Source organism: Carettochelys insculpta, chromosome 1 (assembly GCF_033958435.1).
Source record: "Carettochelys insculpta isolate YL-2023 chromosome 1, ASM3395843v1, whole genome shotgun sequence".
Taxonomy (NCBI): Eukaryota; Metazoa; Chordata; order Testudines; family Carettochelyidae; genus Carettochelys; species Carettochelys insculpta.
The window spans coordinates 122,830,201-122,856,150 of NC_134137.1; the positions used below are offsets into that span (position 1 = coordinate 122,830,201).

Genomic DNA, 25,950 nt, shown 5'->3' on the forward strand with positions numbered 1-25,950 from the left:
CAAGAAGTCCTGTGGCACCTTATAGACTAACAGATATTTTGGAGCATAAGATTTTTGTGGGCAAAGACCTGCTTCGTCAGCTGAATGAGTGGCACCAAAATATCTGTTAGTCTATAAGGTTCCACAGGACTTCTTGATTTTAATTAGCAAAGGAACAACAGAGATAGATCTTTCCAGTTTATTCCTTTGCCATTCCTTTCTTACCAGGATGAATTCACAGGGGCTGTATATATTTATAAGGAAAATAGAGTATGGTGGTGGGTGGAACTGGACATGAAGCATATATGTTTAACCTTCTTGGGCATAAGAAATTGGATGCAATTTACAAGAAGAGTCCAATCATTATTGATTCCTGGTTAGGGTGGCTGGTGTGTAAATTATTGCAGAGCATTTCTGAAGCAGTGCCCCATCCCATCCACCCATTAAGTTGTTTTTTTTTTTTTTTAAATCTGTCTCAGCTGAAAGACATCAGTTACTTGCTGTCTAGTAGCATGTGCTGGACAAACAACAAAAAAACAGCAATCTTTTTTAAGTTAATTTATATTTTTTCTTAATCAGATACACTAAAACAGTCACTTTACATGGTTATTTCTACATTATGTTTCTCCCCACACACATTTTCACATTCATTTTCAACTTGGTGATCCCCAAGTCAGGAGTGTGCCAGTTTTTTTTTTCCAGTAAACCTGTAACTCCCATTATTCAACTTTTTACTGTCTTAAACCCTTCTGTTTTTGTGTTACAGGACAAGCCAATGCTAGAAAAACCTGAATAACATTTACTCAAATTATCAGAGGAAATGGGCATTCAGAACAAAGGCACGTACACAGGTGAATATGCATTTTATCAAAATGAACAAAACATTAGGGGACCCTCAATTAAAGTCACAACGAACATTTTTACTTGTTTTTGTTAACAGGTAACCCCTATGATTACAACAATGGAAAGAGAAGTTCTCTTCCATTTGTTCAGTTGGCACCTCTGACACCATGTACACTCAGTTTCATGGTTTTGCAGATGCTGCTTACCTTTCACCAGGCTCTGCAAGAAGGTATTTAACAGTAATAGCAGCAGCAGAACTAGTACCAAAAGGTAAGGAGGTAGATGTGCAAAGAGAGAAAGGTGAAGGGGGAGAAAGGATGACCCATGCAAATTCAGTGCTATTGCCTTCAGACTCAATATATCCTTATACTTTGTGTTTTTGTTTGTTTTTTTTATTAACTGGGGTATGTTTAGAAAGAGGTTTCAATACCTTAAAAACATTCAGTTTGCCTCTCAAATGGCCAGATATGTTTCTCTGGACAATTGCACCTTTGCAGGTGAAAAGAGAAGCAAAATACAAGTGGTGGCACCAATAAAAGGGAATGGGCTGCAAGACTTGTGCAAATGTAGGTGGGTAGCAGTTGCCCAGTCGCAGTCCAACAGATATTCAGGGGGTGGGGCCATGACGCTAAGCAAACGCTCTCCCTCTGCAGTTTCTAGTACTAGTTTCAGAACTAGCAGACCCCAGCATCTGGAATCAAATTGTGACCAAGAGTAGAAAGTGGAGTCATGTTCTTAGTTCTCACACCCTCTTTCTCCTACTGTTAGGGAGCCCACAATTTGGCCTTAAGTATGTAAACTCTATGGGGTGGGAGTCATGTCCTCCTACAAGCCCATAAACAATTTAAGATATGGTACTATAAAAGTAGTAAACTGAATAATCAAGGTGAGGCCACCAACATATGTTCTTTAAAAAGGAACAACAGTGCAAAAGTGATCAGAGCACCACCTTTAATTTTCACTTTGAATTGTCTTTTGGAATTTGAGTCACAATGAGGGTGCCCTATTAGCTGGCTAATATGGAACTCAATGAAATACATATTTACCCTTCAAAAAATCCTGCTTCCAGTCCACAAGTCCTGTCTATTCTATTTACTGTAACTGCATGTTTAAAAATCCAGACGTCTACAGCAGATGTTTCTTCCACAGCCTGGCAAGATGTGGATTCTGAAAGCACACGCTTTCAATGCCTCAGTAATGTTCCTTCATAACTGAAGCGTATCGTGCAAGGAGTATGTATTACATTCATGAGAACAGAATTTGAGTTTCACTAAAATAGTGAGGTACAAGTAAAGAATCTGAAAAATCAAAAAATAATCATTATTAAATACAGGCAATGTTACATTGTATGCAGCATGCATACTTTTATTCACAGTTTGCAAAAGTTAAATAAAATTTTAGAATCTGAGATATACATTTTAAAAGAGAAAGATTCACTTGTCACAGTCTCCAACAGACAACTGAGTAGATATTGTACAGAAAAACTCAAGGAGAAAATTACGAAAGCAGCAAATTTTCAGTTGAACTAGTTTGAAGTCAACATAAGAAACAATGCAGATATTTTCCTGCTGTAATTTAAAAATATGTAAGAGCATATGACTGAAGTATGAACTGAAATCTTTTACCACTGACTGTGTCATGGCATTTTTAATTAGACTAATCACAGCTTACTGTGAATAAGAAAAATAAATATAACCATTTAATGATTTGGAACAAATCAATGATGCTGATGGGGTATATATAATCCGAAAATGACAAAAAGCACAACTATGGCAGCTCTATGTCCTCTCTCATCTTCCAAAGTTGCAGTTGTTTAAAAGTTGGTTTTCTAAATGTGAGTCCTGCCATCTTAAGATCAGAGAGTCAAACCAGATTCCTTCTGACTCATGTATGACCTAGGACAATTCTGTAACTAGAATTTAAAAGTATATTAGTACTGGCTTGTGTCAAAAAGGATTCACTCTATTGTAACTATACTGGCTTTACAGCGCTAACTGCAAATTAAAGCTTTTCCCCTTCAATACAGTAAGTCACAAGAACTTGAAATTCAAACAGGAAGTAGAGATGACTAAGAAGTAATATGGATATAGTAACTTTCATATTAATAACCACTCAGTAAAGAAATTCTGTTCTCATAACAAGAATTTCTACTGCTGCTCTTGCAGCCAAGTTAACCACAGTTTTGATTTAATACTATGTTATTAAGGAAGTAGACACCAGAATCTCAGGACTACTTTTCCCTAACCCTGGTTTTGTTGATTATACAGTGTGGTATGGTAGCAGTAGGAGAGAGAGATGTGCTGGTGGGCATTAAGTGTACATCTTCTCTCTCCTCTGTGTTCAGAAGTTTAATTTTAGGACTAAATAAAACAGGAACTTGGAGAAAAGGAAACAAATGCCTCAGAAAATTTGGAGGGAGGGTGAGAAGAACGCTTATGTATATATAATAAATTTACAAATAAATAATGGAGAAATTATGAGACCAGAACTGGAATATATAGAAGACAAAGACAGCAATAGGTTAAGAGGAAAAAAAAATATCTAACAAAACAAAGAAATGGGACGGGGGAGGGGAGGAGTGCACAGTTTACAACAGAATTATTCTTTTTCTTATGGATGGAAGTGAGGTTTCCAGAAAAGCCATGCAGCAGCAGAATCTAAAATGAAGTACAAATCACTAGACCAAAAGGCAGACACAGTGAGGACGGAAAAGAAAAGGGAGTAATGTCTTTGTATTAGAATGCCTGAAAACACCATCTTTTATAAAAGTTTTTCAAGAAAACATACATCCTTCTTTCCTAACAATTTAATTTAGGATGCATAAACTTTGGCAAATTCAGATCCTTCCCACAGAGTTCTGTTCCTATTATCGTTCAGTACAATGAAGTACCTTTATATCAGTACAGCATGATGGTACCACTGCCTGCTTACAGCATTTTGCTTGGTCTTCATTACTCAGGTCTCAAGTTGCCGATGCAGAATCCAACCTCAGACAAAGGTACCCTGACTTCACCCCTCTCTCTTAGAATTTCAGCCCACTTGTGCTCAGAAGGGCTAACAGCCTCCACAGGCCCCTGAGAGAAGTGTGTGGCGGGATCAGCTCCACACTCCCCTAAGTGCCAGGGCCAAGGACAGCCAGCCCTCAGCACCAACTGCAGTGCACCATGATGGCCCTCAAGCAGCCCTCAATGCAGCCCAGATGGTGGCGTATTCTACCCTAGCCCTTAACACTGCCCAAAGCACACTGCATGGTGCTCTGGCACTATTTAAAGGCTCTGGCTGCTGCCAGTGCTACTGGCCTGCTTGTGCCACTGATTCTGGAAAATATCTGTTCTGGGCCTTCCCTGAAAGCTCTCTAACATCTGACCCAACATTAGGTCCTGAATCTCTGACACCTTAATATCCCCAATACAAACAAGTTTAAAGGGGTCACCAATCTCTTTGGCCCCAGGCTTTATATTCTGAACCTGTTTTTTTCTGCACACTTAACAGTGAAGTTGGCCAAATTTAAAACAGAAAATGCCATGTGTCTCCAAATTCTCTTAAGAGCCATGCAATATTTTATAAAGATCATCATGCACTGGAAACCATTTGATTTTACATTGATATTGTAGTATAGGGACAACAGATTTATAATACAAATTATTTGTGTTCTTCAAATTCATTGAGAGAAAATAGCATCTTGAAAAATGTATTTTTGAAGTCGTTTACTAACAATTATTTACTCTACTGTTCCAGTTATGAAATTGTTGCATTTTTCATAAAAACTGGAAAATGTGATCAGTTTGCCAAATTATGTTCTCAAATAATCAGTAACTTTTCACCCCCCTTTCATTTTACTCCTGAATACTAAATTGCTTACTCTAAAAAAGTTTACAAGAAACAATGAAGTAGTTTGGTGCAGTCAGAACCCAGAGTTAGAAAGTAATATGGCACATTCTTTAGAAACCCTCTATTCCAATTTTAGGCCAAAACACATTGTTTAAGATAATTTGCAAAATCAGAAAAATAAAATTGTCAATACGCTACACATATAAGATCCATTCTTCTATAGGAAAATTTCTCTGTTAGTGCAATTGTGGAATGTAAATGTCTAAAAGATTTCCATTGTCTCATCGAAGTCCTGACCAACTGTGAAGGTATGAAGCCCAACCAGAAGGCCGTGATACACTTTCTTCCTCACCTGAAGGAAGGAAAAAATATGCTTATTGTCTTGATCAGTACTGAACAACAACCATGCAAAAGTGAACCAAATGATGCAGTCTCATGCAGGAAAGACTCAAAATATTTACTTCTGTCGATTTTCCTACATTCAAATCCAAAGTTTATGTTTACTAGTTAGAACTGTGAAGAGATGCCCTTTAAAGTATACTCTGGAAAACTGCTACCAGACTGACAGATTTTGTCATCATGAAACACAGCTGTCCAGTGTATACTTTGGTTAGAGTATTTCAGGAGACATGTCTTAATTCGGCAAAGAGATGAAAGGCGTTTATTGACTTCACCATAAAAATCCGACGTTTTAGTGGTAAGTTCTATTCCATAGGGACTGCCAGAACAACAGTATTCAAAGCTAGGAACCTTTTCTGCCTTGCAATTCCAAATATAAATCCTCCCATTTAATGTTAATGCATCTACATTTTTCACTGTCATGTTCATGTCTTATTATTTTATGTTCAGTAGAGATTGACCTATTCCTTATTTTAAAAAAGATATGGAAGGTGCATACACTGCAGCTGACAATCTAAAATGTTTATGGAAATTGTAATTAGTTAAATAAGGAAAAATGACAATGACTACCTAATAAAAATATTTTGAAGAGGATAAAACAAAAAGCCTGTTGCAATTTGCAGAGTAAATTGCGTTTGGTAAGTACCTTTGATGCTTACCATAAGAGGGAGCTGTCTGCTTACAAAAAATTCTTTCAGGGGCCTGAATCTTTCCAGACTGTTGTACTTACGGGATATTTGTTATCCAATATTTTCACAGTTAGGCACTAGCCAGTATGAAATAAAATTATAATATGAACTTTATTAATTAAAAGTAGACTTATAACGTCTAGTTTCTTGGGAGAGCATCTGCCATGGAAGCTACTTCACAGTAGCTTTTTGCCCATGTCACTTTGAATGTGATCTTCAAAAAAGTGACTATGTCTGCTTTGAAGTTCAACAAGAAACAAAGTTATATCTCACTCTTTCTTCAAGGTTGCATTTTTACTTCAGATAAATTTCTTTCTATCTGTTGGCTAACAAACTTTGTTTTATGACAGTTAGGAACATCTTAACTTTCTTAAACGACCAGAATAGTTCTATTCTCCTGTCTGTTACACCATGTTCTTGACCTTTATTGTTCTGGAAGATGACACCATATTTCATTTTTCTTTCCTACTTTCTGCAACTTTTGATAATATGGAAGTACCTCTCATACCATGGGCAATTGCAGTAAGTCTTCCCTTCTCTTCAGGGCTAAGCTGCAACATGGTATCCATTACTGGAAGAAGCCTCTCTCTTTCACTGCCTGACTTCAGAAATATAAATTGCAGCAGAACATTTTTCAAGTATTCCAGATTAGCAACAGACTTCTCTCGCTCTTGGTTCCTTTCCAGTCGTCTTACTTCACTCTTAAGAAGCTGCAAGCAAAAAGAAACTATGAACTATTACATTAGCTTATTCATTTTCAAAATGTGAATGACCGAATAACACCAGTCTGATGAATGCAACATGTGTGTATTAGACATGCAATGACGTATGGGAAGTGTTTAGTAGTTTGCGTAAAAAGTGCTCTGGGCAAAGATCCCATGAAGCCTGAAGGTGGCATAGAATTAGCTATGCCTGTATTTGAATGTACAGCTGGCCTCCACATAACACAGTTGGTTCAGAATTGATTTAAGCTATTTATAATCATAAACAACTTTTAGATATGTTTTGCATTATTATTGCAAAGTAACTTAGTTGTATAAGGAAAGTATTGGGAAACAGACTGTGCGCTTCTGATGATGAGGAATAACATGCAAAGGGTGGAATCAAAATGCTACTTGGATTATATTTTAGCAAACTATTCACTTACTTTATTAGGAAACATTTATAAAGCAAAACAAATTAACAAGTTTTAATATTAACAGACTCTGAACCTTGCGAGAATGCTGCTGTGAAGACTGGCTTCAAAAAGCTGTTTCCTGGAGTTGAGGAAAACACACATTGACTTTAACTAAAGAGTAAAAGCAGTGTCTTTGAAAAAAGCAGCTTTGGATCCACCAACCCTGATCAGAGTAGCTCCTAACTTGAAATTAGGTAAGTAAGTTGTCATCTGATATTTCAGCTCAGTATTTGAGCATTCAAGGTAACTTATGCTCAACCAACATTTACATCTAGTAAGAATGCACTTAAAACCTTTTAGGAAGATGGAGATGAAGGGGGAGTAAAAAGAAAAATCAACTATACTAGAAGAATAATTTAACCTAAAATGTTGTGCTTCTTCCATGAAGTTTGTCTTTCTTCCATACGAGAACTGACGTATCTTGGTAAGTACTGGCTGTAATTTGATATGATGTGAATATGTAAAATTTGAAGAAAAATTACAGTAATAAATTTTTTCATCTCACCAAATTTCAAACATTCCAGTTTGAATAAGTTCTGTGAAACAACTAATTTGGTAGTAGGGTAATACATACATACATACAGTACACAAACAAAACAAACCTCTGGAGAGCCATATCTAACATTTTACCGAGTCAATTACTACGAACCTTAATTTGTTCCATTAGTATTGCATTGGTTGCTTCTGATTCATGAAGCAACCCGTTCAAATGATCCGCGCTTTTTGTTGTTGTGTTTAGCTGCTGGACTAGTTCTTCTTTGGTAAGTTCTGTGTGCTCTTGAGGTGGTTCTGCAATTTTATATTTCAAACAGATTTAATTTGTAGTTCACTCTACATCAGGATTGATGGCTTATCAGGGTCAGTTTTCAGAATTACACAGGTGTCGCGGTGGCAACATCAAATCATAGAAACGAAAATCCACGAGAAGTCAGATTTTACATCACTACCCATTTCTATTTCTGCTGCCCCAAATATTTGATTTGTCATTTATGTTTGTAGCAACCAACTACTTTTGCAGAATAGGACTTCAGTGTTCCTTTAAAAGTTTGGGGGAAAGCAACTCATCTCTTTGGTTTGTTTTTCCTTACTGAGGATTTCAGTTTTCCCTCAAAATATTTTTGATTTACCTCCATAACTATTAGCTGCTTGTCCTGTATTTCCCTGCTCTACTTTTTGGGACTTTGAAAGCAAGTGCCTGCTGGTCCCATGTTCTCTAGTAGCCTTTCCCCTTCACATTCAAGCCAATGGAAATTTAGTCTCTGAATTTAACAGGAGTTGGATGAAAACTTTCTATGCAGTATTCTGAGCTACAGGTTGAACCTCTCTCATCCAGCACCCTTGGGACTTGGCCAGTGCCAGATGAGAAGATTTGCCAGAAGACAGGAGGTTAGTATTTTCTAGCACATTACCAATACTTCCATTGCTTACTGGGCTCTTAGAAGACATATAAGGGTAAATTAGAGCTAAATAACAGCACAGGATGAGTGGCTGTAAACAAACTTTATGGGATCATGGGAAACTTGGCCACATCTACAGGTGGTTTCCTGGCTAATTAAAATCACGCCAGATTATATAATTTGCTGCATGAGAGAGTCACGGATTAGAGAAGTTCACCCTATATTCTCTTCACATTCACACTTCCTACAGTTTATTTACTCATTTACCCCTCTATTCTCATTCTCTAGAAGAACAGATAGGTGAATGAGCAGGTAAACTGTTGGACAACCATAAAAGTCCCTGAGTAAAACATTTTACAAATTTTAAGTAGTCTTGGAATCCATGAACAGAAACTAACATACATGACCCTTAATTACTATTCAAGGGTAAATCTTAGACACAAATTAGTAAGGTGACAGTGGTAAACTAAACAATGGATAGGATTCTAATGTCTGCAATATGAAGAAATTAAAGTTCAGATTTCTAACCCCTAAGAGATATTACCTTTCATAAGCCTCAGACAACTCCTGAAGTAGCAATGTTTCTGGTAGCAACAGCATCCAATGCTTATTAAAGAGAAGAGGTGGGATTCATAAGGTGCAATGTCAGCTGAGTATTACAATACCTAACTTTTCGGTGACCTGCTGTCATGTGGAATTCACAATCCTGAGCTAGGCACCCAAGTTTCCTATACGATGCCTGGGGAGTGTCAGGTACCTAGAAAAAGGAATTTCCAGAAGCCAGCAGGTTGAGCAGAGCGCCATCTGAACTAGTCAGTAGGAAATGCTCATGAGAGGGGTGTGGCTTAAGTCCCACCCCTTGAAGGGATATATGTGCCTATCTCCACTCAGGTTTCACAGCCATGAATCATCTCTTGCGGATAGGTGCCTAACCCAATCAGTCATTTTTGTGTATACACACACTGTAGTGTCCTCCAGAATGTGGGAGAGCTGGGTTTGAACCCTCACTTTACCTGATGGAAAGCAAGGACTTTAAACTAGCTCTCCCACATCCCAAGTGAGTGCAGTGACAGTAGCTAAGGGGTATTCCTGGGGTGAAGATCTCAATCTCTTCCACTGAAGCTGTTTCACTTGCATAAAATATATTTTAAAATATTCATTACAGCAGAGAGACAGACTCCATAACCCAGTGCTTTGGTGACTCCCCTGGGATGTACAGTCAGGCTCCATCTCAGGCTCAGGGTAGAACTTGAACCAGGCTCTCCCACATCCTAAATCAGTGTGCTAACCATGAGACTACTGGATAAAAGAACATCACCAGCCTCATTTTCCTCCATTTTGTGGATAGCTCTGTCTGGAGGATGGGATCTACACTGACCTCTAAGCATGTCTCGACTGTATGGGACCTTTTAAGGGAGATCTTTATTTTTTGAGTCCTACTGGAGCTTAGGCACTGAACTGCTTGGTGGTGTCAGGACTGAGGCAGCAATACACATGTCCAAAAGGCAGAAATTTAGGCATCTAGGTGATCTTATCAGTGGACATTTAGGTGTCCATAGGGTTAGGCAGCAACTCAGCAGGAATATTGAGGATCTAGAGATTTTGGACTTTGGCATCCGAAGTGGCTGTCATGTGCTTAAGTTTCCCTTGAAAATCCCACCCAAGGTTGCTGCAACATCAGGGGGAAAATGTTATGGTAGTAAAGTAGAATATTTTAGTGGCCTTGTAGTGAAGCCATTGACTCTTGCCAGTGGCCACTCTAACAAACCCTGTCACACTGACTCTGTCTCCTGCTGCCCTACAGCTGGAACCCACCCTGGAGAATATGAGTTGGGAACTCACAGGCCACTTGCAGAGTCCATGACTCACTGTGCCCTGTGTGGGTGGAAGCAGGGAAGCTGCCCCAGGATGTGCCCCTGCAAATAAACACCGCAGACACCTCTGCTGACAAGAGCTGCCTCTGGAGCCATGCATCCCATGTGTCTCCAGAGGTGATACCAGAGCCCCCGAGGGGCTGCGCAGTGCAGAACAATGATCCCTACTGGCAGTGCTAGTGTAAACACGAAAGTGGAGCATCTTGCTGTCCTTGGTAACAACTGTTCAGGAGCAACATCTGGGTACTGCAAAGGAAGGCTGCTGCTTTACCCCTTGCCAATCTCTGCCCAGATTTGGCCATAAAAATATATGGTGACCACAAACGAGGATCTAAGTACTACTTTCTGTAGCATTCAGAAGAGTACCAACTGATTCTTTAACTCAAGTGAGTTAAGTATTTGAACAGTTATTATTTTAAAAAAGGTTTCACTTACCTAATTTCGCTTCAGGAGAACTAAGAAGTTGCTCCAGTGATGGCAGATAGGTACTGGCAGAAGAGACAGACTCCGTGTCAGTTGTTTCCATTCCTTCTCCCTCTTCCCTTGCTACAGTGTGCATATCAAGAAGAGGAAGGTCAGTGTTTCTCCGTTCTCTCAAGTTCTTCACTGGCAGGTTTGAAACAGATGGACCTGAAAAAGAATTTCTTTCTGATGGCATACATGAATAAATAATATGGCTGTACAATGGGGATGATCACCCACCAGCCACTGAACCAGTTGCAAAGGAGAACATCAGAACTGAAGACAGAGGAGCTGAATACTTCTTTTAGCATCTTAAGTTAAGGAGATGTATACAAGTAATAAAGTGAAACAAAACATCATATGAGAAGTTCAGTTATCCTTAAAGGATACACGAAGAATATCTCACAGTAAAATAATCTTTCACTTGGAAGATCCAACCACATGCAGAGCCCACATTAGCAATGATTTCAAAGGTCTTTTAAACAGAATATGTGAAAAGAGTCGTTGATATAACATTCTTAATGGGGCATCGGGAAATAAGACCAGAGACGGACTCCATTAGTCCTACAGCCACAGTGAAAGGAACAAGGCAATTGTGAAAAGCTAGGCAGCCATTCCTTAAGAGATTTCACCAATAAATCAGATGGGTTTTCTCAGTCCATTTTCCGGTCTGTACCCACTCTGAAAATATTCTTGATCATATGTTTTTTCTGTACATATGCCAAAAATTATGAAAGGCTGATGCTGGTTTTACCTTTAGAAAGATACAGGCCAACTGGTGGATTTCTCCCTGCCCCACCAGCTGTTTTGGAAGGGTAAGCATTTCACAGCATGCTTATTCCTTTAACTAGAACTAGCATATGATTCAATGGTGAGCAACTTTTAAAAATAATATTGTACAGTGTGTTTCAATTGAGAAATGGAATCTTAAGAGATGTTAAAAGTGCTTTAGAAAGCTGCATGTTGACAAATGTGGAAAAAGAGACAGACACATCCAAACAAGAAATAAAGTTTAAGTAGAAGCAGCATAAACATGAAACTCCCCCTCCCTCTCCACATACAGTGTGCCTAGATCCTGAGCTGAGGACACCCTTCTAAAAGTGACAGTAGCCTAGCTTCCAGAATCAGTCTTCAACTTATTTTCTGAAGCTGCATCTACACTACAAGATAAAATCGAATTTAAAGGAATTAGCTCGACATTAAAACATCACCGACTTCACTGTAAATGTCACTAGCTCGATTTAGTCTGCCCTAATATCAATAACAAAATGTCAGTATTAATATAGTGTCAATCTTGAGTCTAAAATGTTGACTAAAGGCTAGTGTGGAAGCGCCACGTCCTTCATTCGAATTTATTAGCCTCCACAAGCGTCCTATACGTATCCCACAAAGCTACGTGCTGCACCTGGCTCCCGACTCCCTGCTACTAGTGGGAGCTCGGAAACTGACCAAGGCTGCCGCACTCCTGCCAGGCAGCACCAGCCACGCAGGGCCAGACACCCCGTGGCCAGGGGGCTCCAGCCACGCAGGGCCAGATGCCTATGGGCAGTTGGCCACCTGCGACCAGGTGTCCCCAGCCAGCAGGCTCCAGCAGCTCTTCTACTGGAGCTGGTGAGTGGTAGGCATTTAGATTTTTTCAGAGAGGGCTTTTTTTTTCTTTTTTCTTTTTTTTTTGTGGAGGAGTATTTTTTTGGGAGGGTTGTTTTTAAGAAGTTTTTTTTTGGGAGGGAAGTTGGGGTGGGACTGGTGCTGGAGGAGCCTGTGGGAAGAGGGAGTAAACCTTTGCATTTAATGGACTATTGGGAAGAAGGGACAGCCCTTCCCCCCATTAGTCCATTAAATGGAGGGTTTACTGTACAAGTGGGAGTCGGGAAACTGACCAGGGCTGCTGTACTTGGCTCCTGACTCAGAATGTGGGGCTGAGGAAACTGTGTGATAGGTTCCCACAATGCACTTCTGCAACAGTCAATGTTTGGTGATTTCAGTTTGGAAGCAATGTGTTGAATTTGTTGGGAGCCTGTGGGAAGTAAGGACACTTAAAATCAAAAGTAAAAAGCCAGCATTATAAAATCGATTTTAATACATTCGAGTTTCTCTCGTAGTATAGATGTAGCCTGAGACTGACAATAAGGGTGCCAATTCTGACGATGATCTCAGTAACACAGACTGACCCATTTCGGGAAATGAGCTGAGACCACAAATTCACTCTACATATGTCACACTGTAACCAAAGAGCAGTTAGGGACTACCAACTTCAGTTAGATTTCAACGTCAGAGGTTCTATTTCCTATTACTAATACTCTGAGCCATTCAATACCCTTGCTGCTTAATAAATTTTTTAATAAAAAAAACAAGACAACACTCATCTCTGACAGACACATATGGTACTGACCTATTTATGGCTAAAAAGTGTTTTATGTCTGTTGGATCAAACATTTAAAAATGTATTTCAGATTACCACACTATCATCTTCTGTTTCTCTTCTGCTAACTTAACATCTAAGCTACACAGATCTCTGTTGCAATGGGAAGATGTAGCATCTTTTCTGTGGACCCAGTCACTAGCTTTACTCTATCTGGGAAGGAGATGTCCAATGGGGTCTCCAAAACCTGAGATAAATGGACAGGCAGAACAATACTTACTAAAATGACTCCTCTTTTCATCAGTAAGGAGACAAAATCCCTGATGTCACAGAGATATAAGTAGTATATCAATAATTGAGAACTGCTTACTATTTTACCTGGTAAATGTGCACACCACATACTTTTGGAGATATCTGTATGATTCATCACTTCTTTGTGGTTAATCATCAGTTCTGGCAGTTGAATAAATATGAATAATCAATAAGAGGGGATTTTTTGGCCGCATGGCTGCATATACCTACCTCTCGTGGCAGGTTCACTCTTAAATTGGAAGAATTGCGCTTCTGCCTTGGACAGCTGCTGCTGCAATGTCTCTACTGTCTTCCTGTTCTCTTCTTGCAAATGCCTCACTTGATCTCGGAAGTTGTTCCGAAGAGCTTCATTCTGGGTCGTCAGTTGACTCACAATCTGCGAGTGCTCTGACTTCAAAGCCATGTTCTCAGACTGTATTGTACAGATCCTGTCAGGTATGCACACAAAAACAACAGTAATCAGTTTTTTCCAAATGTTTTTAACATTTAAGATAATATCCAATTCAGGGATTACATTAATATCTTAGGAATTTAAGTGACATTAAATGAAATGATGGTCAATTTATGTTTTACTATGTAGTCATTCTTTGTATATTTTTAAATGGTTAATATTCTAAGATTGCCAACTATGAGACAGAAAATGTGTTGTAGCTTACACTTATTCAGTACCTTGCAAATTTATGGTGCAAAATAAAATGACAAGCGAATCTAGCTTCTAGATTTATGACATGTAGGAAGAGTGGGACGCTCTTGGCTAAGCAGCTGAGCAGAAGACTAGGAACTTTTTAGTTGGAATTCTAGCTCAGACACTCATTTATTGTGGGTATTGTGCAAATCACCTCAGTCCAGTTTTTTCAGTTTTCCTGTCCATCAAATGGACATAATTCTTGTTTAACTGTCTCATAACAGTCTGTAATGATTAGCTTATTAATGTTTGTGTAATACTTGCAAGAAGCATTGTTACTACTGATGGTACAAAAAGAAAGACAGAATGCTTTTTTATATTTTATTTACTAATTGTAGGGTAGACAAAAAGTTGTGGACTGCTACGGGTTTTGACGATACACAATGAGTGCATCTACACTAGGAACTAATTTTGAATTTAGACACTACATCCAAGTAGCCATCAGTGGGTCTATACACATTTTTCCCCTGACTTCAAAAGTTAACTTCAAAGTAGGGAGCCCAACTTCAAAGTCCTTACTCCATTCCTGGGAATGGAGTAGTGCCCAGTTACTTCCAAGTAGGGTGTGTGTAGATGCTCAACTTTGAAGTTGCTTACTTTGAAGTTGTACTTCAAAGTAAACAACTTCAAAGTTATTTTTGTAGTGTAGTCACAGCCAACATGTCCAGTGCCATTTTTAGGTTGTTTTAGCATTTGTTATGTATTTCCCCTCCACTCTTCTATGGTTCATTATTGATCAGTAAAAAAAAAGTGTGTCAAATTAATCTACTGTCATGCTTGTCAGAACCAACAGCTGCTTTTAACAGTGCCTCAGTCTAATGTTTATTTGGTTTTTATTCTAAATTCACAGAGTTAATGGAGTTTGTAATTTTAACTGTACTATATTTGTCAGTCCAATAGCACATAACTCTACAAGAACTGAAATGTTTATAAATAGGAAATTCACATAAACATGGAGAATGTTTACCTAACAGATGATTCCCAATTATGTTTTTCCCCCACCACAAATTATGCCAAACTAAGGGGGGAAAACTATGCATTATGCTTTACTGTTACACAAGAGACCCAGGTTCAAATATCAGACCTGGTCTCTGTTTCTAGGGCCAATGGAAGTGGAAGTATCTTTACTCTCCACCCATATCCATGTACAAATAGTGAGGAATTACAAAGACTAGTCCACCTGCTTGCTGTGACAAGAGAGAAATTTAGTATTACACAGGGAAGAAGGAACAAAAAAGAGGGGAAGGTTGGAGTTTGTTGAAGTGCCTTGAAGTACAAAAAAATTAAATGAAGAGTCACAGAAGCTTACTCAGAGAGGGAAAAACACCAAAACAAAACAGTGTAGTGAGAATTGTGGGAAGGAAATTTTTTAAAAATTTAACTTTCCACAAGGGCACTAATTGGACTGAAAAATCGCACCATTCTGTCTGTGCTACAATTTAGGCATTTATGCTCTTTTCTTAGTCAGAAGGGGCAACTGAATCAGATTACTTCACTAGATTAAATCTTTCAGTACAATGGTAGTTCTATACACAGTACTTAGAAGTAGCAAGTAGCACTCAATGAACTGCAAAAAATGTAACCTTTGAAAGCATACAGCTAAACAGAAAAGAGCATGAGGTCAGCTGGTAGGAGGCTATTTAAACTTCCACAACTAAGTTCTCATGGCAGAAGCTTCAAAAAGTTGGCAGCAAGAAGCTAACAGCGCTCGTGGAAATCCCACTAACCTTCTGAACACATTTATAACATTTCCATGAATGTAGAACGGTTCAAACAAAGGCTTGATACCAAAAGCACACATAATAATACAACATATCTAGTTATCAGAGAACCATACTTTTCTCGGAGCTCTGCCTCTTTCGCCACAGTCTCCTGCAGCATCTTATTGTGTCGTTCCAGCAAGGTATCGTGTTCAGACTGCAATGCCTGAAGTTCAGTTACATTGATTTGTAGATTATGCTGGGTGTCCTGTAACTTTACTTTCAGTTGATCAATCACCATTTCCATGTGTTCTCTAAGGAAAAAACAATGCATATTTTAAAGAGAGTTATCCCATTTCAGAACTGCCAAATGTATCATTAGTGTTTTGAGTCATCTATTCTGTTACATCACAAATCCCTTTGTTTCATTACGCTAAATTCTTTGAATGTTTCAGTACCAGGATGGAAATCTTTCTAGAATCTAACCCTAGCTGAAATGGGAAAAAAATTGTTAACTTCAGGATTGTGTCCCATTGTTCCTGGAATTGGTTGTAGTGTTCCCTAATTGGGGGTGGAGTGAAGGGTGCTGTTAAGTCATCCTTTCAGCATTACACAAGTTATGGGCAACAAAGCTAGAGAGGCTATGGGGAAAGGAAAGTGGATGGGGAGGGGAGAAAGGGTTAGACAAGGATGGTCTTTTGGGCCTTTGTTTTGTGCCAGGCTGATGAGGTAAACATGGGGTACAGGAAAAAACAGGAGAGAGCTGTGGAAAAGGGAGTGGAGGAGAAGGTGGCAATCTGCAAAAATTAACACCAGAAAAACAAGTCAGTGTTCTGTATTAAAAAATGCTGATGCAGGCAAGAGAGACTAGAGTAAAAAGGCCAAGTCACCTGCCCTAATTTTGAGAAAAAAATATAACTTGAAGAAAAGAAACTGCAAACTTATCCAAGTCTTAGCCATGAATGATGTGAATATTTCCATCGACTTTTAAAATGAACTATTTGCATGGTTAAAAGCTGTAGAAATAACCCTTTAACTTGGAAAGGAAAGTCCTACCTTTGAAATTTTATCCCATATTTTTTCAACTGTTGATCAAACTGCCTCACTAACATATGCCTGAAATTAACCCTTTGCCAATAATCTATGTCCAGTAGTAACAGAACACTGGTGCCCATCAGAATTCCTCTGCTGGAAAAAATAAAAGTGACTACTTTGCAACTAGCTCATATCAAAGAAACTCATGCCTGGACTAGCCAAAATCTGATGAAGAAGTGGTCTGAATTCTCAATATCTGTTTTTATTACAATAACCAACACCTTAGATTCTGTTTTATGGTTTCCAGCAGGCATCCCTCCTAACAAATCATAGGACTCCTATCACTGGATCTGTAGCAGTGTAGACTTCTGCCAAAAAATCAATTAAGCTTGGTTTATGCGCAGTGACCCTGACTATTTTAGGACACTGACCACTTTTGACAATAACCATCAGGAATGATCACCCTGAAACTGATATCACTGTTGGTGTAGATCCCATGTGGAATTAAACAGAAGATTTTCTGAAACTGCACTACTTTGTCTGGCCTATTCTTGCACTTAAACTTTTCAGTACTAATTCAGTTCACCTTTTCACCATGTCTATGTCAGGGACAGGTTACAAATACAGTAGTGATTAACAACCAATAAAACCCTCGTGCAGTCAAGTTTTCTGGAATTTTTTTTAAACCCATCATGTCAATTAAGCTTGCTGAAAGCAAAGTCTAAATGATATGCTGGCAAGAACTGGACTGGCTCCTGGAGCCTCGCCTCTGCTAGGACTTTTGCTGTTGCTAACAATGGTTCAGCTGAACTGGTGTGAAGAGCAGCTTTTTCATAAGCAAGGTTGTAGCTGAAAGCCATTTTCCACAATTCATTTCCACATAACAGATCAGGCTTACGTTCATACTGTTCACCAAATGGCAGATATGTTTAGTTCAGTTTCGTAATTAACTTCAAGAATTCCTCCCCCATCCAAGCTGGGATGAGGGGAAAAAAAAACAAATCTATATAGCAGGGAAAAGGTGTTTTACATTTTGGTGAGGGGAAAGGTAGAGAAACAGATTGTAAACAAATTCGTTTAGGATAAAAGGTCACTTATCAGTTATCTTTTAAAACAGGAAATTAAAGCCTTATGTTAAGGTACACATTAAACAATTACATAAAGACAAAATGTAAATCCATCAAATTCAAAATGTTTTGCCAATAGTCATTATATCCACACTAGGAGTATGAGCACCAGCTACAGAAAAAGGGGTATGGTCAACTTGGAACTCAAGTGATTTCAAATGAATGGAAATTAGATGCAGATTTTAGATGGGTCCTTGAGTTTGTCTGCCAACAATTCCGTCACCAACCAGTATTTTTCTGAGTATTGTCAAATACAGAAAGTAACCAAAGTAGAAAGCAAAACCAATGAGAAATCCTGTGGCACCTTAAGACTGACACATTTATTTGGGCATAAACTTCGATAGGCAAAAACTCACTTCATCAGATGCATCTTCATACACCTAAATTCAAGGCTTTGCATGGTGATAAATATCAGAGTTGTAGCTTACATGGATACCCCTCTAATAAGCGAAAAATAGATATTTTTAAAATCTTTCAGTTACAACACAGATAAGTGAAAAACGTTAGACAGAACTGTGATTTGTACGTTGATAGCATCCTGTTGGAGCGTTCTGTCTTGGTATTTCCCTAAACCTCGATGAAAAACATTAATGCCAAAATTAGATAGTTTTCAAAATATGAAGTAATAAACATCTCATAGATGAACATTTCTGCCAGATTACTATAAATTTTAAGTCAAAAAGATGGCTGAAGTGCATGTCTCATCCCCCTGCTCCTTTATTTAAATAGGAATACAATAGTCAAACAAACCAACGAACCAACCTTGTATAGTTGGCTAGTTTTTGACTAACACACACTTCCAGACAAATTTTTACCTTTCTTGCTTGGCTTCCTCGGTTTCAGTCTGAGAAGCAGATCTATGCTTTTGTTGTTTTAAAACATTATGAACGCGGACTTTGTAGCTTTCAAATTCAGAGGTGACAGAAGCTTGTTCTGCCTATAATGTGAAAAAGTAAACCCCCAATTATATAAGCCACTTACTTATATAAAACCAAAGAGTTTCAATTTTACTTGTGACCAGTAAGCATGTTACATTTTTAAGTATCAAGAACTATGAGCATGCCAAATGCATTCCATTTTTTGTTTTATTGAACAGAAGATTTAAAATGGTTAATATACCATGTCAGAGAGCAAATTAATTTAAAATACATTATTACATGATTAGTAGGCAAACTGTTTTTTTAAAAAATAGGTAGGACATTAGTGTTAATCGCATCAGTCTTTAAATTCAATTTATAAACACACAATTCTGTATAGATTATATAGAACATACAAATATTAGAACCTCTCTAATCCAGAACACTCTCATCCAGCAAACTCCATAATCCGGCACGATTTTAGTTGGCTGAATGATCACTTATCATGGATGTGGCCAAATTTTCCATGGTCCCATAAAGTTTGTTCATAGCCACCAGTCCTGGCTCTCAGTGTTCTATGCTATTATTTAGCTGTAATTTACCCTTAAATGTCTTCTAGAAGCCCAATAAGCTGTGGAAGTGTGGGTAATGTGCCAGCAAATATTGATCTCCCATCACCTGGCAAATTCTCTTATCCAGCACTGGTCAGATCCTGAGGGTGCCAGACAAGAGAGGTTCAACCTGTAGTACCATAAAACATTTACAGAATCCTTAAAAACCCTTCCCAAAACATTACAAAAAGCAACTCCAAAGATGGAGATGGAAACAGCTCAAGCAATTTCCCCCTGTCAACATGCAGGCTTCATCATTGTCACTCACTGTTACAACCATAATCAGACCTCTATTTTACTGAATCTTGATTTTCAAGTCATTCTGGTACTTTATTCAAGCAAACAAGAAGATGGAAAAATTCCATAGCTTGTTTCTGTAGCAGTACACAGAGTTAGTTTTCTGTCTTTTCATTATGTTATGCTAAATTCACTTAACATATACAGTTTAATTTACACTGTTGAAAATGTCCTGCTATTTTAAAAAAAAAAATCTGGTAGTTTCATCTTTGACCACAGCTCTTGTAGCAACAAGAGTGTATACTAACCATATTGACTTGACAAGCACTGTCCATCTAGTATACAATGTTTTGTGCTCCCCGTCTCTTAAAATACCATCTGTGCAGGATTTTCACTCTTCAGTCTCAGCAAGAGGCTGGTGGAATTCCCATAGCCTGTGAATTTGTTTTTGAAAGACTCTGATGCTACGCCCTCTACTGGATGTAATATACCACTTCCTACTAAGTATAAATACATCTCTAAGGCTATCAAAACAAAAAAGCAGTCAAGTAGCAGGAGCTCCTGCCTGGGGAAATCACAATGCCCCCCTGCATTATGGCCGACGCCATGTACCCGTTGCATCCATGGCTCATGCAACCCTATACAGGACACACCATGACAGCCCAGGACACCTTTAATGGTCACCTCAACCATGCCAGGAGAGCAGTCAAGCAAGTGTTTGGGAGGCTGAAGGGGAGGTTTTGCAGTCTCCTCACCAGGCTGGACGTCACCCTCCCAAACTTCCCCTCGGTCATCACTGCCTCCTTTGCCAGTGGGAACCCTTCATCCAAACCTGGGGGCTGGATATAAGCAGTCGTCCGCTGTCCTGTGCCACAAGGCACTCCGCACCACCAGCCCCCCAACTCCCGTATCTCCCACCAAGCACCAAGGACACGGGGTCAGGGTGGGAACACTGAACTTTAGTACTGGGGGAGTAAACTTGTTTCGCAAAACCAAACAGAACAACGTGTGAAACTATTTACAGTGCATGGGGGCACGGTCCACAGAAGGGAGGTGGGGAGCTAGGAGAGGTGACTAAACTGGGAGGGGGGAATAGATGGGGGGGAGAAGGCTCAGTTGCCTCAGAGCATAGGGAGCTGAGTTGGCCACGGCTGCCCCTACTACCCCAGGTTCAGGGCCCCCTGGGGGCCTGGGACCACAGGGTGGTACAGTTGGGGTAGGGGTGCCACGGGCTCGGCCTCCTCAGGATGTGCAGCGGGGCAGTCACTGGGGCTGAGCCAGGTGTGCCTGCCTCAGCCAGCAGCCACTGAGCCAGTTCTAGGTGGGCGGATGGTGACAGGTCTGCCAGGAAGTGGGCGGCTTGGGGTTGGTGGCAGATGCTGGAGGGGCGGCTGCAGGGAAGGTAGCTGCAGACCAGACTGGCGAGGGGGCAGGCGGTTGGGCGAGGCAGGGGGCCAAGGCTATGGCATCCAGGCTGCCAGCCAGCCACACCCACACGTCCTGCTCCGTCACCAGCCAGTCCTGGACCACCTGGGACATCTCCCACGTGACCGCCTGGTTGGTGGCCGTCTCCTTGTCCCTCCAGCACCATCTACGGGAGGCCCTGCTGTGGCTGTGGGGGAATTCAGGGCTGGGGTGATGGGGTGGCTACCCAGCCCTCTGCAGCTGTGGCAGGCTGCAGTCCCTTCCTGACGATGGACCTGGGGAGACAGAAGGGGAGAGGAGGATGGCTCGTTAGTGCTGGGACCCAACCCCGGGAGGGGCTGGGGCTCCCACTCCGCTACCCTGCCACCCAATGGCCCACAAGCCCCATAGGATCCCAGGTGCCCAGAGGGTCCCGCCTGCTGAGGGTCGGCCTGTGTTCCCTCCCCACTCCCCACCCCCAGGTGAGTGGGCTGCGAGGCTGTTCTGGGTGGGCACCATCCCTGGCAACATCCCGCTCATCCCATATGTACCGGCTGCGATGTCCTGGGGCTCAGACGAGGCTCAGCTGGGTGTCCTGGAGGGGAGGGCGATGACGAGGGTCCCCTCGCTGGAGGTCTTGGTCAACCACTCCCCACATGGGGGACTCATGGTGCCAGAGGGGACCACCTCATCTTCACTGTCCACAGAGGGCGGGGGGAGCGGTCGTGTCCACCCCATGCTTTGGGGTGGCCACCTCCCTCGTCGCCAGGTGCCTATGCAGTTTCTGGTAGTGGGGGCAGTGGACGAGCCCTGCCCCCGTCCAGCTGGTAGCATTGCAGGCCTTGATGTAGCGCTGGTGGAGTTCTTTTACTTTTACCTGCACACTGCTGCCAGCGCAGTTGGGGTGGCTTCAGGTGTGAGGCGGCTGGCCAGCCAGTCAAAGGCCTCTGTGTTCCTCTGCCAGGTGTCAGTTTGCCAAAGGACCTCCTCCTCCTTCCAAAGAGCAGGGAGGTCCTTCAGCTCACCCTCACTCCAGGAGGATCCTCTCCCGGCATGGCCCTTGCCTGGGTGCTGCGAACCCTTGGACTCCTTGTACCGTCATGGTGGCTAGGAGTGCAGAGGTGGGCTGGTGCTTCAAACGGGCAGTCTGAGTGGGAGCTTGTGCCGACCCTGCTTGTGGCATGGTCTCAGCTTCCTGCCTGGGGTTGCCAGGAGGGACCATGGAGCCCTGCCTGGGCTGGCCAGAGTGTCCCTGTCTTCCTTGTCAGACTCCTTACTTTGAAGTAAGGAGTGCAGAGCATCTATACACACACAACTTCAAAGTTAAACTTCCAAGTGAGCCACTACTCCATTCCTGGGAATGGAGTAGTGATTTTGAAGTTAACTTCGAAGTAAGGGAAAGTGCATGTAGACACTCTGCAGGCTACTTCAAAGTAGCAGCTTATTTCAAATTGAACTTTGAAGTAAGTTTGTAGAGTAGATGCAGCCTAAATGTTCCAGTCACTTGTTATCTGTGGTTGGTGAAGAAGCTTCTCCTGAGATTACTTCCAACAGCTCTTCTGGCTCTACTGATACCCATCTCTCTCTCTCTCTCTCTATTTTTTTAAGAAGTCCTTTACTTTTTCTCCCATTCAGGTGCTTGAGTACTCCACACCCAATGATTAGATAAGCAGCCTTTGTTGTATTCCAGGCATCTTTGCTTGCTCTGCTATTTCTGCACCTGATTTTTTAGTTGTGGCTTGGCAACTATCTTGATGCTCACCTTTTCATTGGCATGCTCATCTCTGATGTGTCAGGACTCTTTCTTTTGCAGATGTAGCTTCTTCCCATCTCAGTGTGGCAGAACTGTATGCTTTGCATTGCCCACTAAGGAGTCAGACATGATGTGTAGAAGCACCCAATGAATGTATAAAAAGTTGTCCTGGGCAGTAAAGAAAGTTGATGGGTTGAGTGCCCCCAACTTTTCCTTGACGCAAAACACACACGGCCCTGTAAGTCTGACTCCAAGAAATTCTTCCTCTTGTAGCTCGGCTCCAGAGAGATTAGAGATCTACAGGCACAGTGCATCCAAGCAGCAGATTTTGAAGTCATTTGCTAAGTAGGACCAGCAGTTCCCAATGGGATAGGTTTGCAAGTGTGGTTCAGTGAAGCCCATATGGACTTTTTTACTTGCTTTAGAAAAACTGCTTGACTAGTTTCTTCACCTGTCTCTATTTATTGTAAAGAGCGACTCCATCGAGGAATATCTTTTTTGGCTTATCATGAAACAGTATGACGTAGAAGTGTGTGTCTGCAATCCCTTTTCAGTTTCATGCAGGGCTCCACCCTTCTGAAACCTCCAATAAAAACAAAACAAAAACAAAAAACACCACCTGTATATGGAAATGCAGACATGGTCCTCATGAAAGCTCCTTTAATAAAACGCATTCCTGTGAACTTCACCATCATTTTCCTTGTGCTAGTGAATGGCCTGTACCTTATAACAGATTCGTTTTTACAGGGATAAGGTGTTAACGTGGATTCAACCAGAGAGTCTCATCCAAAGTTACTTTAGTGTTCTGGTATTACAAATAAATCCTTGGGAGTATATTTGGGAGATGAAATCCAGCCAATTTTTATTTTACTTTATAAATAAACCAAATTGACTGTACAGTGCTGTTTTAAAAAGAACTATGCCAAAGAGATGCCCAATGGCATTGCACATTGCTATTATCTGGAAACCATGTCAGGGCCTATTTGATTAGACAGATGTACTCACAACAGAGAATTGCAAAGCTGCTACCTGGTTCTGTCACCGAACATTTACAGAGTATTATTCCTTGTATTCAATGTCTATAAGACACAGTGCCCTCCAGAAATTTTCCAAGATGGGGGATTCGAGACCTTTGCCTTCCCTAAGAAGAATTTTATGTTAAGATATTCTCTATTTTTCAGTGTGGAATTCTCTCTAATTACAACCTCTTCCCACAGACTTAATGTTGTTACCTCTCTTAGGCTGTGGCCACACTTGGCCAAAACTTTGAAATGGCCATTTCAAAGATTATTAATGAGGTGCTGAATTGAATATTCAGCACCTCATTAGCATTAGGACACTTCTGGCTGCGTCACTTCGAAAGCATCGCTTTTGAATGCCCATGGCTTGGCGCGGCCACACCGGGGTCCTTTTCGAAAGGACCCCGCACATTTTGAAATCCCTTTCTTCACATTTCAAAATCCCCTTATTCCCCTGAGCTGAGGGGAATAAGGGGATTTCGAAATGTGCAGGGTTCTTTCGAAAAGGACCCCGGTGGGGCCACGCCGAGCTGCGCACATTCAAAAGCGGCGCTTTTGAAGCACTGCGGCCGGATGCATCCTAATGCTAATGAGGCACTGAATATTTTATTCAGTGCCTCATCAGTAATCTTTGAAATGGCCATTTCGAAGTTATGGCCAAGTGTGGCCACAGCCTTACTGTTTATGCTATATACAAAAAAAAACCTCTGCCCCTTCACATAGTTGGCACTAACTTTGCTATTTCTTCTCGTTGCACTTCTTGTATTCATTTGGAATGTGAGAATCCTCCAAATATAGTATCTTTAAAGAGTGGAAAATTACTTATTTTTGAAGTCTGCTTTTCAGATCATGGTCTTTAAGACACTCCCTCACCCACTTCCCACAGAGTTTAGAGTTTCTGGTTTGCAAGGTTACTTTCTTTTTTCTCCAAGACACACACATATTAATCATCATGAAGTGGTTTGTTTTTCCAGCTGTTGTTTTATATTAATATAAATTAAACAAATGAGTCAAAGATTTTAATAAGTCAGTCAGAGACTCTGGGGTTGGGTATACAGAGACCTCCATCTACTTATATTATGGCAAATTCACTAATAAAGGGTTTAAAGACTTTTAATTAAGTTACAGAAAAGGAAACTTAGTGAAAGCATGTGAAGTGTATCTTAATAGTGTTTTTTCTTCCTTTTTCCTTTAGCTAGAGAGAAGTTCAGAATGAAATATCCCCTTGTTTGACCACCCGTCCAATGGTAATAACTGTCCTCTTGTTGAAAAAAGAAGTTAGCTGACATGAGCTGCAGCTGTTGCTACTGTTAAAGGCTCATCCTATTTTATTTCCAGTGGTACTTGGGATTCAGCTGGTACCCTGCTCTCTGGCCTGATCTGGTCAGGACACTTAGGGTTTGTATGATGAAGGAGAGCAGGCAGTAGTTGATGGCAGTGACAGCTATGGTAATGAAGCTTACTTCAGCAGCCTGGCTGTTCTTTCTTATTTTTCCCCTACTTTTTTTTCTTTAAGGACCATAAAAGGAACAACTGGTGGCATACTTTGTCCCCTCATTGTTTAGCCCACCTAATAGGCCTAAAATTTCACATAACAATTGTGTTTAAATTTCCGATTCTACAGTTTTTGTTTGTTTTTCTTTAGCATGATTTCACTTTAGTCCTTGAATTAACTCAATGTGGCCTTTTTTTTTGTTTTGTTTTTTATTTGGACTGATTGCGTTTCTTTGTTGGGGTCTCTTATATCAAGAGGAACTTGAAACTCTCCATCTGCAAGACACGGTGCAGCTCAAAAACTTGCACTTTACAAGAGTTGGCCCAGTAATACATATTACTCTCCCATATATTCCTCTCTACTTTCCATCAACATTTGTTATACCATGTTGGAAACTTCTGTATACTTTTTACAATTAAGCTCACTATTAGAATATATTTGTCAGCCCAGTTATCACAACAGAACCTCAAATCTGGTGCACCCAAAGAAATCAACTGAAGTGGTTGGATGGCAGCATTTATATTCCATGGAGGTTTGTGCACAACAATTAGATAATGTCTAACTTGTGCTCTACCCCATGGGTGAGTGAACTTTTTACATCAGGCCACCCTTTCATCCCTGCAATTAGCTGCCTCCCCCTCCCCTCAACCAGCCTAATGCACACATTCCTGGTGAGTGGAACCAGCAGGAAGTGCACCAGGC

At 40.7% G+C, this 25,950-nt stretch overlaps 1 protein-coding gene across 7 annotated transcripts in view; it reads right to left on the minus strand.

The window, feature by feature from the left end:
• Window positions 1–531: 531 nt before the first annotated feature.
• Window positions 532–25,950, minus strand: part of GCC2 (GRIP and coiled-coil domain containing 2) — a 54,514-nt gene continuing 29,095 nt past the window's right edge. For 2 of the 7 annotated variants that reach the window (XM_074991140.1, XM_074991116.1), the window contains exons 17-23: window positions 18,688–18,809; window positions 15,848–16,024; window positions 13,536–13,753; window positions 10,625–10,819; window positions 7,568–7,707; window positions 6,250–6,451; window positions 532–5,005 (exon numbers count right to left, since the gene is read on the minus strand). In XM_074991140.1, the coding sequence (XP_074847241.1) occupies window positions 4,935–5,005; window positions 6,250–6,451; window positions 7,568–7,707; window positions 10,625–10,819; window positions 13,536–13,753; window positions 15,848–16,024; window positions 18,688–18,809 (1,125 nt within the window). In that variant the 3' untranslated portion in view covers window positions 532–4,934. Of the gene's footprint in view, window positions 5,006–6,240; window positions 6,452–6,952; window positions 6,998–7,567; window positions 7,708–10,624; window positions 10,820–10,856; window positions 11,216–13,535; window positions 13,754–15,847; window positions 16,025–18,687; window positions 18,810–25,950 lie in introns of those variants that run through there. The other 5 variants (XR_012645099.1, XM_074991147.1, XM_074991132.1 and 2 more) reach the window with 5 other exon arrangements.